The sequence below is a fragment of the Lissotriton vulgaris genome, chromosome 4_1, assembly GCF_964263255.1.
Source record: "Lissotriton vulgaris chromosome 4_1, aLisVul1.2, whole genome shotgun sequence".
Classification (NCBI taxonomy): Eukaryota; Metazoa; Chordata; class Amphibia; order Caudata; family Salamandridae; genus Lissotriton; species Lissotriton vulgaris.
In genome coordinates, this window is record NC_141691.1 from 1,759,427,413 (window position 1) to 1,759,443,228 (window position 15,816).

The window sequence follows — 15,816 nt, forward strand, 5'->3', positions numbered from 1 at the left end:
TGAATCACATGTGGCCTTCTCCATGCTTGAGCCTTTTGTAAATGAAAGCAAACACTCTGCCCTTCTAACATCAGTTAGACCACGGCCAAGAGCCATTAGATGAGCCTTAGGATGAGGGGTTTCTCTGTGACCTGCCCCGTCAGCCTGCCTATACACAGAGTCTCTGTCAGATCTGCTGGGAAATTCACTCTATGTTGTTCCTTAGCATATTCTGCTATAATGTCATCCTTGCTCTATTGAAGGATATTGAGCACTGCACGGTTTTCCTGAAACTCATAAAAAAAACCTTGCTTCAGAATTATGTCAAGAGCCAAGGTCAATGCAAGACTGTATCTAGAAGTATAGAAGGGTTTGTCTTTATTTCCATCTCAAGAGTACAATGTACTCGACCAATGGTAACTGGAATTTCAGCCGGTTGGAGGGACTGAATCTACTCTTCAATTAGCCATTGAAGAGATCAACCTGATTCAGGGAAATTAATATATATAAGGACGGTGCACCAAACAAAGGGCTCGCAAGCTTCACGTAGTGTTCAAAGTTTCTTTTATTTTTATTCCGATAAAAACCTCAGGCTGAGGTTTTTATCGGAATAAAAATAAAAGAAACTTTAAACACTACGTGAAGCTTGCGAGCACTTTGTTTGGTGCACCATCCTTATATATATTAACTTTTGGATCTGCTCTGCAGTAGAGTATTGGTGCGGCGTACTGTGCACAATTTATAGACTTATACATCATACCCTGAAATGTTATGTGCATAACAATGGTCAGCCGTCTGTTTCTCTTTCAATTAATGATTCAGGAAAATGGAGATACCACAGCCCTGACATTACTAGGCCAGCAGCTTTCGATAGCATGGGTCACAGTCTGTCCGAGAAAGAGAAACAGGAAAAGGTGATCTCTTAGATCAAATCTTTTCTAGCCAACTGTGCCCACCTTCTGCCACAACCACCTTTAAGGTCAGACAAGGAACCCATTCGATGCAGAGTTCCTGATCACCAATGCTCTTTAACACTTATGTATGTCCAGCTTTTAAAATTCTCTGGATACAAAACTTTGCCTTATGTGGATCGCACTTATTAGACTAGATAAGCTAGTACCGATTCATCCATTTACCCTGAAGGATTTAAGGCTGGGAAAACGGAACTTCAGGTCAGCACGGAGGGCCACACTGTTACAGCAGAGTAGTTGTTGCAGAAAAGCACAACACTTATCACAGCTTCCAAAGCCAGACTCCAAGGTGTTTCAGATAACAGATCAAAAAAATTAATTTAGACCCTGGTTTTTTAAACCATATGAGAATTATTATAGAACCTATTTCCTACAAAAATATAAAACCTAAGCTGATCAGATTAGTTAAAACTGTCTGTGCCGTTACAACTATCAAAATTCTACCCACTGCACGTTGCATCTAAAAATTTCAAAAATAAATAAAAATCTTATAGCCTTTTCTCGTACCTTAATCCTGTGTTTTATTAAAAGAGGTTTTAATACCTTATGCTAATAGTTCTTAACCTGTGGTCCGGGGACCCCTGGGGTATACAAATAAAGAAGCAAAATGTAAAATTAAACATTTTAAAATGTGTTAGAAGTATGAAGTAATATTAAATTGGAAGATAAAAATTAAGTTGACATTCTCATATTGATTGTGGGAGCAGTGCAAGTACATAAAATAGAATAAACTATAGGTTGCCTCAATAGAATTTAAAAACACTCCAACCTTTGGATTAAAAGTTTGGCTTTTTCACATTTGTTTGTGAATTAAATACAACTGAGTACTGTTTTGCGATTCAAATCATAATTGCTTAGGCCAGGATATCCAGGTTCCAATAATGAATAAGTGGGGTTCGCAGGATTCCAATATTGATTCAGTGTGGGTCCCCAGATTGCAGTAATGATGAAGTGAGGGTCAACTGCAGTCAAAAGGCTAAGAACCCCTGCCTTATGCCAGAGAGTCAAATACAATAGACTTTTACACAGAATGTGAACGGACAAACAGTGTACCCTAAGAACACAGCTACAAAGCTGATTCACCCAAAGCTCTGAAGAGTACAATGGATTCAATCCTAATTACATTTCGAAAGGCTGTTCTGCATTACCGGATGAGATAACTCCATCAAATACAGGAAAGCAGTTACATGTCCCCATGTTTCTATTAATCAAGAACGCTTCTTACAAGCATACATTAAAGCAGTCTTTTTTTCCGCAATCTGACCTTGCCAAATTTAAGAAAGATACTTTGCTTTTTGCCTCTGGACAAGCATTCCATCGTAGTGTCTCCCCTTGTTCTCATCAGGTTGGATTATATAAGCAGAGTTACCTGCTTAGCAAACTGGATCATATCTAGGCTTTAGCATTTCAGATGACCTGCAAAACTTTCACTATTCCTCAGAGGCCTAGCAGGATTTCCAACTCACCCAACTGAGCAAAGAATACAGGTCAAGGCCATCTGCCTAGATCTTAGGGCCATCTATAAACAAGAAGGATCTGTATTAAGGACCCTTCTTGTGCCATATGCTCCTGTTCTCGGCAAACCCTTTTTTTGTTGTGTTCCCCAAGCCAATAAAATCTTCCCTTGGCGGATGTCACTTCCACTCCCTCATGCCTAAACTCTGGAACTCTCCTGCTGAGGATCAAGAAACTCCGCAAACCATCTGGCTTTTAGACGAGCACTGAAATCATTTCTATTTTGTTAACTGTTGTCTTTGGTTGTCCTCTATTGCTGCACTCTACTAGTTTTTACCACCAGAGAAAGCTATTGGTATTAGCAAAGTAACAAACCCTATTCCTTCCTCCTGAAGTTGACCAAACATGTTCCTCCTCCCAAAGATTTTAAAATAGTTTTACAAACATTTTTTTTTTAGACTTGGGTTAAGGCAAATCCATTCTGCCAGGCGGTCCTATAAATTACACATGATCATTTTACTCCTCCTATGAGACTGATCCCAGTGGATACGTTGTCGTACTCTTGCCACTTCATGACCACTGCACTGTTAACAGTAATAGAATAATTGTTATTTGCACCCTGAATTACTGTCAGAGTCGTTAACACAAACATGCCAATTTATCTTGCCAATATCTGGGCACTATTTATTAAGGAATGATTATCCCTATTTGCTGGTGCTTACCATCTGCAACTTAGGAAGGACGAGGAAGCAGATGAGTTACATTTACCGAAGGTTCTTCTCACCAGAGCAACCCAATAAAAACATCTAGTAATAAAGAGGTCCTGAATAGAGGTTGCAAAAGCTGAGATGGAATATGAGAACACCTTGTGAAAAAACATAAGAGTCTGCATGAAGGGGAAGGAGTAGTAAGGAGACAAGCTGCTGAGTTCTAACTATGCTGCAGTCTTCATAAAAAAACTTTTGGTGCGGACAAATAAATATCCGGCCCTATGTGAACGTCCAGGATTTACACCACAAAGGGAGAGCTACAGAGCACAGCAGCGTAGAATTTATTGATGATTCAAATAGGAAAAACTCACACGGATTAGGACAGAGCGTCAACCAGCTAACTCATACCTGCACAGAGATAAAGAAGCAAAGACTGCATAAGTAAATTAATAATTTTGCACATTTGACTAATACAGCTCTCCGCAATGAAGCCGCTATATGCAGTAACGGAAATGGTAGCAAAGTCATTGTGAGGCTTTAGGCTATGAGATAGGATGCAATGCAATCGATTGCTTCCCCCGTTCAGATTTTGCGTAAACTGCTATCCAGATAGTATGACTGAAACTGCGGAATGCTTCCAAGTCTAATGAAAATCAGGGTACAGACACAGTAGTCACCTGTCAGGGGTTGTAAATTGTTCAAAAGTGAAAGTAGTATTGTCTTTGGGCCTGCCAGAAAGTGCGAACTTAATGTATGCACTTATTGGAGTGACAGTCTCCCCACTACACAAATACGTTTTCAAAAATTAACCTATACTAGGAGACTGGTTAATGGACCATGTGAAAGGACAGCCCCTTCCATAATCCCGTAAGCACCAGAAAATACAGCACACTACCTCCAAGACTTGCACGAACTTAATTGCACTTGTTCAATATTGGGACTTGTGCAGAAGATGCCTGCATGATCCTAGAAGCGCTGTGGCAATACTAGGGGCACATGCAGTACATTTCAATACGTTTTTGGTTTGATATTGGTGTTGGTTTCCCAATCATCTTGTGAAACAACCTATCTCATAAGTTGGGCACACTTAAGCTCCTTGGTCTTAACTTGTGGGTACGATAGGAAACAGATGGTTACTTTCATTTAGCAAGGGTCAATGCAGTCACAAGTTAATGGAGCTGGGTTTATAATGGTGTTATTATATGGGGTACAATGTAACCGGCACGCTCTTACTAGGCACGGAAATATTTCAAGATTATAGCATGAGAAACTGTACCATAAAATGTATTTTGAAAAAATCCTTCCTCTTAAACTTTCTTCCTCTTGTTCTGTATCCCATTTGGTCTTACTAGCTCTTACAACCAAACGGCTGGAAACCCATGCGATCCTATCTTACAGTGTAGGGTGAATATATTGACTGATAAAGCAAGTAACACTAGTGTATTAAAATCATTACATTTTCTTAATGTTAGGAGGTGATAAACAGTTCAGCAAGACAATCAAAACTCGAAAGTATATGTTAATGTTAATGTTATTTTGGAATTTGTAAAGCGCAAACTATCGCTCCGAAAGGAGCATCCTGGCGCTATAGAGAGGGGGAGGTCAACAGAGGTGAGATCTATATGGTAGCGAGTACATAAGCATCTGACAGGTTAAAAAGCCAGGTTTTAAGTTGGTTGCGAAAAGGCTTTCCTGATCAAGTAGCCTTAGCTCCTATGGCATCCCATTCCATGCCCTAGAGGCCAAGACACTGAGGGTTTTCCCCCTTTAGTTTTGAGGTGAAAGGCGGGGATATTGGCTGAATTACAGCCTGCTGATCTCAGAACTCTTGTGGGACAATAGTGGGAGCATCTTTTAATGAGATATTTGGGGCCGATGTTGTTTAAAGCTCTAAAGGAGGTAAACAAAATTTTGAAGAGAATCCTTTTATGTAGGGGGAGCCAATGAAGTTTCCAAAGCGCCGCAGAGGCCGATGATTTTCTGGGGAGTTTCAATACCAGGCGAGCCCCTGCATGTTGGACACTTTGTAATTTTTTTAATGTCATTTTTTTTACTCCTGCCATAAGACCATTACAATAGTCAAGGCGGGAGAGTATAAGGGCCACCGCCACGGATTTTCTTACATCAATAGGGAGAAAGTCAAAGAATTTTTTTAATGATTTAATGATGTTAAAACAACTACCGGCCAAACTCCTTACTTGGTGGTCAAAAGATAATGACGCATCAAAAAGGATGCCCAAATTCCTGTCCGTTTCTACTGAACTCGGAGGCGAAGTGGCTCTCTCTGGCCACCAATCATTGGGACTAAAGTTAACATTTTTCCCAATGGGCAGTATTTCTGTTTTCCCAGAATTGCATTTTAAACAGTTATCATTCATCCATTGGAAAACGTCCGTGAGACAGTTCCGAAAGTTTTGTTCAGCCGAACAGGAATCTTTATCCAGGGATACAATCAGTTGTGTATCATCAGCATATAATGTTACCATTATCCCATAGGATTCAATTAACTAAATGAGGGGCACCACATAAATGTTGAAGAGTAATGGGCTCAAAATAGAGCCCTGGGGAACTCCTGAGGTGATACTCTTCTCCTTTGAGTGGAAAGGTCCTAAGGTGATGGTCTGAGTTCTTTCCGATAGATAAGATTTTATCCAATTTAGAGCCCCATCTGTTATACCATTTAGTTTCAGCCTATCGAGAAGGATTTTATGGGAGATGGTATCGAACGCCGCCGATAAATCAATGAGAATCAAGACGGCGTTCTTCCCTTCATCCTGTACATTTCTAATGGTATCTGTTAATTCCATGACAGCCGTCTCCGTGGAATGTTTTGGACGGAAGCCAGATTGATGAGGGTGTAAAATATTATGTGTCTCCACAAAATTTGATAACTCTTGATGAACCATGTGCTCGGTAATTTTACCAAGGACTGGAAGCAAGGAAATGGGGCGGAGATTAGAGAGGTCTGAAGGATTTTTATTTTGCTTTTTCATCAGGGGTCTAACTATGGCCTTTTTCCAATCCCGGGGAACAGTCCCAGAGCTAAGTGATTCATTCACTATATGGTTAATTATGGGATTAACCACCTCAACTATTTGATAAAGGATGTGAGAAGGGCAGGCATCAGACGGTGATCCTGATTTACAGGACACAATGGCTGTGTGCGTTTGTGCAAGGGTTATAGGCTTAAACATCGCAAGAGTATGCGGCCGTGAAGGCACAAGGCCACTAGTACTCACTCTACTGGGGCACACAGTAGGTACGAAACCATCCTGTAATCGTTTTTTTTTTGTCATCAAAATAGTCGGCAATCTGGTCACAGAAATTTTGTGAAGAAGGGATTTCTTGTTTCACGACTGCCGGGTGGGTAAAAGATTTTACTATATCAAAGTCGGTCTTCTGTTTTTGCTGGGCTTCCCGAATAAGTTTTGTGTAGTATGCCCTTTTGGCAGTTTTAATGTTTGCAAAATAAAGATTCCTATATTTTATATACAAACTTTTTGCTAGTGGATCATAATTCTTCCTCCAATTTCTTTCCCCTTTTCTGCACTGAAGATGCGCTTCTGCTAGGGACTTCGTATACCATGGTGCACTTATCTTTTTGGATTTCTCCTTATTTTTTGCAGGGAGTTTTGGTGGGGCAAGATTATTAGTTGCAAGTTGCATCCAGGTGTGGAACATTTTGGAATCCTGCGATACGTCACCGGAAAGACTAGGGTCCAATGACTGAGCCGAGGCCTTAAGCTGGCTATTTTTTGCAATCTAAGCCCAATTTTGGCTAGTGGCAGAAGAGGGAACAGTTTTTACTCTTTTCTGCGTATGCCCCGTATTCACCTCAAATGGAATAAAGCAGTGATCGCTCCAAATTTGAGGGACTGGTGGATGGGAAACTAAATGCAAAAAATTGGAAAATATCCAGTCGAGTGTGTGACCTGCCTGATGAGTATTATTAGTTACTTTTTGAGACAAACCAAATATTTCAAGCGTCTGGAGAAAGTTAGAAACCTGTAGATTCTCCTTCACTTCTAATTGTAAATTAAAGTATCCAAGAAGTGAAAAGTGAGGATAACTCACAAGCAGTTGTCCTAAGGCTTCACCCAGAGAATCTAGAAAGCCAGTAGGACTGCCAGGTGGACGATAAATTAAGCCTCCTGTAAAGGACCGAGAGGCATCGATCTTGATCGAAAAGCCCATGCTTTCCGCGCCTTTAAGATGAGTAAGACTAAAGGTGTTGCACTTCAAGGGGTTTCTAATAATTATTGCAACACCTCCTCCTCTACCACTAGGTCTGTCTACCCTAAAAATATTGTAATCAGGAGTTCTAGCAATGGACAGGTCAGGGTTGCTCGCCTCATTAAGCCAGGACTCAGTTATGAAGAGGAAATCTAGGTTATGTTCACAAATCAGTTCCTTGATATCATCCCTATGGCAGCACATTGATCGAGCATTTATTAGCCCTCCTTTAAGGCTAGATTGGTCACCAAAGGTGGGATGTACCGGAGTTGGAGTCTCCGATGGAACTACAGACATGGACCAGGAACATGTTCTACAAGAGATGGGACCCCACAAGTGTTCCATATTTATTTCACAAAGGCACCTCTTTTGATGGTTAAGTCTTCTAAGCGCGTCGGCTGAATAGGCAACTTGGGGAAGAAAGTGGGCAGAGAATCCTGTGCCTGTCGCGGTCCTGGCGCAGACGGGCTCGCCTTCGGCGCGCCACCGGCGCCCGCCCGCTGCGCGTTCGTCACATAGTGGGATAAGTAAGAGGCAGGAAGTGTGTGGGCGGCGCCAAAAGTCAGGAACCCCCCCCTGAACACAAAAACACTAGAGCGCTAATCTTCAGGAGGGTCAAGATAATGGTCTTGTCACCGTGTTAGCGCTCTAGGTAAATTAGCCACAAAAATTAGATTAGTTTAGCCTGCGCACATTTAAAATATCCACAATAACAATTTCCACAATTTAAAAAACGATTCAGGTCACCTAAGTATTTAAAATAAAAACGTTTCTAAACACGTTAGAAGGAGCTGTGCAAATTCAAACTTAGCAATGCCCGTCTGTGCAAAGTGACAAGCACGCCACGGGAAATCACGATTCTGTTGGGGAAAAAAAGACAGTGTGTTGTGTGCCACAAGTCCATATAGAGAGTGGCATGGAAAAAGGTAAACAATGAGAAGTGTTAGTTGGAGGGTGATAGACAACATTACAAAAATGTAAAGTAAAAATATACATAAAAATACAAATTCAAAACTGAGAAACACAATGAGATAAAATCACACAACGTATACAGTGAGTATCACACATAGGCCAAATTGGGTAATCCTGACCCCACCCAGATTGCTTCTAGAATGAAGGTACATAAAAGACAGGAAACATACCTGAACTATCTCCAGCATTTCTGATTTACTGATGTATCCATTCCCATCCAGATCATACATGCTGAACGCCCATTTCAGTTTCTGTTCCAGTTTACCTCTGGAGGTTACACTCAAAGCGATGATAAATTCTCTAAAATCGATTGTCCCATCTCCATTGGCATCGAAGGTGCGAAATACATGTTCTGCAAACTTGGAAGCATCCCCGTAAGGAAAAAAGTTCCCATATATCTTTTTAAACTCCTCCATTGATAAATGTCCGCTTGGGCAATCTCTCAGGAAACCCTTGTACCACTCTTGGATTTCATGCTCTGTAAAGTCTGTGCTTTCTAATAAATCCTGCATGACCTCCGGGCGCAATTTGCTGTTTTGTTTCCCCATCTTGTTCTGTGAATGTTAGCTGCAAGTAGACAAAAAGAGGAAAGTTAACCAAATATACGTTTTTGAACCAAGCTCAATGTTGTGAGATAGATATGTGTGTGTTAAAAACAGACTGACACAGAACTTATCTGAAGCATATTTAATGTTCAGCAATACAGACACACACATTTATATGAGTGTGTGTGTACACACATGGAAGCATGTTCGAAGTTCTACTATAACTATGTTACGTTTAAAAGGGGAAAAGTAAAAAAATCAACATAACAAACACGTGATTACTCTCTGTCTTGAAGTTTAAGGTAAACAGAAAACATTTGGAACAGCCTGTAGTAAGGCTTGACTAAACAAATAAATACACCCCAAATGTGAATTCAGCACGGACTGCTAAAAGCAAGTAACTCAACGGTGATGTTTTCCCATTGCATGTTGGTGCTTGTAATTGGTTGCCGGTTATAAATGCTGCACCGCAATGCCAGGCTTCAAAGGAAAGACAGCACCATGCAAGCTACCCGCACAAGACTTGGAACAAGCCCTTCTCTGTATAAATGTAGAACACTGCTTCTTTCAGAAAGATGGCAACAAGTGATGCATGTGCTTGGTTCTACTGTAATGCGAGAAGCAATGCAGCGCTGTCCATAGTAGGTTGCACACAGGCGCTATGCTAGGACGGAGAAGGTAGGACGGTGGAGTCGTGGCGGCCGGAATTGGAATATGTGCACTGTACATTACTCAAAGATCGCTAATGAAAGAGTTTTGATCCTATGAGCTAACTAAACAGCAAGCTAAAGAAGAGAAGCGGGGGAAGGGGAGAAAGAACCGGGTACAGAGAAGATAGGAGTTTGAAACCGAGGCAGTCTTGTCTCAATTGAATCCAAATGACTATCTCCCATCCCTCGCGCCACAGCGGCTTGCAATGAAATATTATCAGCTGCTTAGGTTTGCATTGAACTATATGTGGGCTCGCGCATGGTATGTAAGGTTTGTGTGTAAAAATAACCCTGACGTGAATGTAGGCAATGAAAAATGTGACAAAACGTGTATTTAATCATTTAGTGGTTAATAGGTAAGTAAATTATCAGGACTAACGTATCCGTTTAAGTCTTTCAAGCCTACCTTTTATTTTAAATGAAAGGACCTTCTTTTCACTAGTCTTCTTGTAAGAATATACTTAAACACTCAGTGATTCTTTTAAAATATAAATGTAGTCAGTTTAAAAGTACTTGTTTGTATATGAATAATATTGTAATGAATTAATGAAATATTTGCAGGAATTAAGGCATTTACCCTATTTATTATTGTGGATACATTCAATTATGAATTCATGCATGCCTTTAGCTGGGAGGAGAAACTTCAAATCCTACTTTCACCTCGTGACTTTTCTCTCAGAAACACTCTTTTTGAAGCAGGGTGATTCCTTCGGCTTTCTTGCTCTTGCAGGGATCCCCCTGTCCTCATTTCTTGGTTGAACCTTGCAGGCCCCCTAACCCCGAGATGCAGGCCATCCAGACGGCACTACATGTTATGCCGAGGAGACTGGCGTGGGCCGCGTCACGGCGCTTCCTCTAGCACGCAGCAGCTGAACGTCAGCCAGCTCTGGAGGCGTCTCTATTTCCGGGTCCGTGACTGGGCCACACTGCTCGATTGTTGTGAGGAGTTGGCCAGCTTTCAACAGAGATTCCGTTACGTTGGTGATAATTAAACCAAAAATCCAGCCCAATGCAGCCAACGTTGCTACCACCGCTTACGCAAGAGAGGGTGCCCAGTGAGGGACTATTCGGGAGGTATGCTGCCTACCAAGAAAACGTTATACAAATCAAGTTAAACGAGAGCAGGGGTGTACACCTACTGTAAAAGCATACAACAAAAGTAGAAAAGAAAGGGGAGTAATCATACATGGCAACATTTTAGAAGAAAGAGGGAGATAAAAAAAAAAAAAAAAGATTCCAGAAAATATATTTCTCCCATTGACTTCTACTAAAGCAGAGGCAATTTTATGCATGAGACAGACAGTCATTTCTGGCTTCACATACTGGACCCCAGCACGTCTGGCGACCCTGGGTCTGATGCAGGTTGCACACTAAAAGCAGACTTTGCTACTCTCGCCACTGCATTCATGACAACAGAGATACACTTACAGCAAGACAGAGACCTGCTTGATCTCCTGATAACAGCAGCAGTCAAAATAGTACTCACCAACTGGAAAGACACCTCCAAGGCAACTTTCAAGGGCTGGCTCAACTGGGTGACGTACCTTAGAGGCACTGACAATACCGCCTTCCGCGACTCACCATGAAGAAAGCCCAACAGGGGGATGTGGGCGTCCTTGGACCAGCTCTTAGACCCATATGACCCGCCATGAATAAAGCCAACAAGCAGATCTATACCACACTTCCACAGGGTCAAAGACTCTGCCATATAGAAACTAAACTTCGGTATGCTAGCTCAGTTCTTTCTTACCTTACCTCTTTTTCTTCCTTTTTCTTTCCTCACTAACTCAACAGTGGATAGGGGCGGTAGCCATACCCATATACTGTATAACTGTTTCAACGACAACACAGCCAATGTGGCCGCATCCTGTACGATTATGCGCGGATGTTTATATGTTTTATGTTGTATGTTGTGGAAAAAGAACAATAAAAGATCATTGAAATTAAAAAAAATCATGAGTGTCCCGCCAAAAGCGGGTCTATTTGCATGTATGAGTTTGGAAATCAGCTACAAGGGGGCACTCGCCCTATTCTTTAGTTATGCTTGCCGGCACGCGGACCAAAGAAGGCGTCAGTGGACTACCAATGCATGCTGCAGGTCCTTGCAAAGATGGGCCCCTTGTCCCCCTTTTCAAATAAAATAAGTTGTGACCCACAAAGGAGTGCGGCGAAAATACCAATATGACAGCTATATTGGAATAAAATGCAATTTCTTACCTCACTGACGGAGAACACGACAAAGACAGGCACAATGGAAATTTAAAACATGTTCAAAAGAAGCAGCATCGCACCTATGGAAGAGCAATAATCACGAGCAGGCAATAACTCTTTCAACCAAACCATTCCCCTGGAACTCTCTACCTATTCACAACAATGACTACCTCAAAAGCTCAGGAAAACATCAGAAACTCTCACTTCTACCAAGAAAGTGTGCTCAGTGTGTCCTCTGCAGCCTCAACCCCTCAACATTTGATCTGATCAGATAGACCTCACCCAACAGTATGAATAGGCTAGGATCGAAAGCCTCATTTGGCAGCATTGTATAAACAAAGCTATGGCCTTGGTGCTCCACCAGCAGGTCGCTATGATGGTCAAGGTTACTGCGAGGCTAGTGATGAATTTCCTTACACACATTTTAGGCCAAGTGCTGATGAGGTAAATGTAAATGTAAATGTATTTATATAGCGCAAATCGCCCACATCGCAGGCATCTATGCGCTTGCTTAGGGAACCCGTCCTGGTATTCCCCTGTGAGATACCCCGGCAGGGAATCCACAAGGTGAAAGCCAGGCATCCCGCCGCGAGGGGCCGTTGTGGAGATTAAGCAAGCTATTGCCCAGAGTCGCAGAGTGTGAACCCGTGAGTCGAGTAGGCACCGGAGTGAGAATTATCGAGTCCGTGGAATTATTGAGCCCAACCCCCGTCGGGGCGGGGACTTGAACCCTGGTCCAGGGCCGATCTCAGCTTCCGGGTCTGCCGCCTCTAACCCCTGAGCCACACTTCTCCATACAGGGTCCTTCACTCCAAATTGTTGTGACAGGTCGCTACATCATGGTAACTATGTGTGTCAATGGTCAGTGAGGACAAGATAGGGTGAGCGAATATTCTCAGCTAGCAAGATTGTTGGTTCGGGGGCTAGTGGGCCAGGATCCCAAAAGGGTTAAAACTGATCTTATCTGCCACTTAATGCAAAGATTAAAACACTTGAAACCTAGTGATTAATCTTACACAACAGCACAGCAGAAATCAGAACTTTGAATGTTTAGTCAGAAAAATGATTTGTTTTAGTACTAGCTCTCAATGGTTATAAATAGGAAAATCAAGTCTGCTTCTCAGAATACCCACTATGTATACATTTACAAGGTCAAGGCCATTTACATATAGATGCACCCAATGGTTAGTCATTTTGTTCAAGATAAAATAAAGACTTTAAGGATTGTGGAAGGATACCCAGATTTCATGAAAGACTGCCCCAGATTTTCCTTTAATACTATTGTCCTTTGCACCTGTACATCACTTTGGCTGCACGTATTTGGCTAACTACACCAGTAACAATACTATGTGCCTGTGGGATGGCCTTCAGGTGGGTCACTAACTAGGAGCTGAATTAAACTAAAAGACTATGGATTCGGAATGTTCTGGGCCTATAAACCAGAGCTTAAAGTAAACCGATTCCAGACCATTTACACTTACATGGTATATCTCTGCCCGAAGGCACCAGTTTCTGACGAGGAACTGAGGAAAGCTTGCTCTTGGAGATAACACTTTCCGAACCAGCTATGGTTGAATGTGACATTGCTGCCTTGGGGACTAACAGCCTTTGCAGTTGTGAGGATGAATTACAAATAGGCTGCACTGTCCCACTGTATGTAGCATGTTCTTAAGTGGGTTTGCCGGGCACAGATTAGGACAGTGAGCCCTATTACTGCAAATGCACTGCTCACAAAGCAGGGGCAAACCCAAACCTGGAGTGCCAAAAGCGCATTAGTGAGAGGCTGAAGCCACCAGCCTGCCATTATCTGCATGTGGAGATCCAATCTCAATTTCAATGTGGGCAGGCATCCCAAAGCAGGCTGGTGTGACTGACTCCACTTCCTCCCAGTGGGTCCTCTGAATGTCAGTTTCCACTCCCACGGGGCATCAATGGAGGGCACATGGGCTCCATGGATTCAATCAATCAATCAAAAGGTCAGCTCCATGGTTTACCCCTAGCTTAAAAGCCTTGCAGGGACATTGCAGAAAACTAGAGAAGCAATGGTGGAAAAACTACAAAATAGAAGACCTGAGGATTTATAAAGCAGCACTTAGATCCTACCACCAGCATATCAAAATAGAAAAAAAAATATTCTATTCAAGCCTAATAAATAAAGCAGCCAACCAGAAGACTATTTTTAATATAGTAAAATCATTTACTAACCCAAAAAGCCTAGATCAGGAAATCCGTCCATCACAGGACTTATGTGATCGAATCGCTGATTTCTTTGATAATAAAATCCTTGATCTGAAGAAAGACTTTACGAGTACACTCCCCCAAACGCAAAACGTTCAGATCACAGGGGAAAAAGGGAACTCACTTGTTTTAAGGAGATCAACTTAGAACAATCCAGGGAAGCCATTCTTTCCTGCAAACCAGGCTCACCTTTCGATCTATGCCCCCCTTAAACTTTACATGCGCTGGTGGACACTATAAATCCCATCATTAATCAGATCATTAATGCCACCTTCAGGTTAGCAACAATCCCCGATAGCTGGAATACTGCTGCTGTGAAACCACTTAAAAAAAAGAAACTTTCGGACCCCACAACCCTTTCCAATCTTAGACCCATTTCATTGTTACAGTACTTTAGTAGAATTGCAGAGAAACTTGTTAACATCCAACTCAATGACTTCATGCAAGAAGCTAACATCTTACATCCCAAGCAATCTGATTTCCAACCGGGTTATTCAACAGAATCAGTACTATTGCATACCGCTGAGTTGCTAAAACTTGCCATGGATCAGGGTAAGGATGCAGTACTGGTTCTTTTGGATTTGTCAGCTGCGTTTGACACTGTCTCTCATGATATTCTGAGAGACAGACTCGCACATAGTGGAATCACGAACAATGCATTGGCCTGGATTCCATCCTTTTTTATAAAACAGACATCAGATTGTAACATTCGGATGTTACAAATCGCGAGAAAAAGGGCTGGCATCAGGGGTTCCTCAGGGCTCGGCCTGGAGCCCAACCCTGTTTAACCTTTATATGGCACCGCTGCTCTTTCTGATGGACACCTATGATATTGAATGCATCGCTTATGCAGATGACACTCAACTGATCCTCACTCTCTATCAAAATTCTACAGTGGCGGACGAAAAGTGTCACCACTGTCTAACAGCAGTCATGGATTGTATGCAACTGAATCATCTGAAATACAACAGCTCCAAAACAGAGATTATGTTGCTTGGCAAGGTAAACACTTTCAGACCTTATCAGTAGTGGGCATCAAATTCGGCTCCACCTCCAAATACAGTAGACACTGTGAGAAATCTGGGACTAAAATTTGATCACACAATATCCTTCCACAAGCAAGCTCTCACTGTGGCAGGCACCTGTTATCAAATAATAAAAACCGTCAGAAATGTCTTCGATCTACTCCCAATGCCGGCCAAGAAGACGGTGGTAGCAGCCTTAATTCTATCTCGCCTGGAGTACTGTAATAGTCTTTATGCAGGAACCAATAAAAAGGTCCTGCGAAAACTACAGGTAGTCCAAAATGCTGCAGCAAGATTGGTACTCAACCTCCCCAAAGACGAATCCTCAGCAACAGCACTAAAAAACCCTTCATTGGTTGCCTGTCCATAAGAGGATTCTTTTTAAGGTCCTGACCATAATTTATAAAATGGAAAAGAAAAAAAAACGGACCGGAATACCTAAATGTCAGAACGAAACCATACACCACCCAACGCACTCTAAGGTCATCTTCAGAGAATTTTTTTAATGTACCTCATTTCAATCTTAAAACCAGAGGTGGAAAGACATTGGCGGCCCTAGGGACCAAAGCCTGGAACTACTTGCCAACACAACTTAGACACACACAAACAGAACCCTATTTCAGGAAGTCCTTAAAAACCTGGATTTTTGGAATCCCAGATAACACTGTGGTCTCTTATCTAAAGCTCTGACATTATAGTTCATGCCAGCCCTTCTCCTGTCAGGTGCTCTCTTTCCGTAAAAGCGGCAAGATACTCCTTGGAGTGAA

The 15,816-nt window shown here is 42.1% G+C and overlaps 1 protein-coding gene across 1 annotated transcript in view; it reads right to left on the reverse strand.

The window, feature by feature from the left end:
• The window catches only part of NCALD (neurocalcin delta), a 277,236-nt gene that overhangs the window by 77,206 nt on the left and 184,214 nt on the right, over window positions 1-15,816 (reverse strand). Inside the window, exon 2 of the mRNA XM_086966067.1 lies at window positions 8,491-8,887. Within this exon, the coding sequence (XP_086822193.1) occupies window positions 8,491-8,868 (378 nt within the window). The 5' untranslated portion in view covers window positions 8,869-8,887. The remainder of the gene's footprint in view (window positions 1-8,490; window positions 8,888-15,816) is intronic.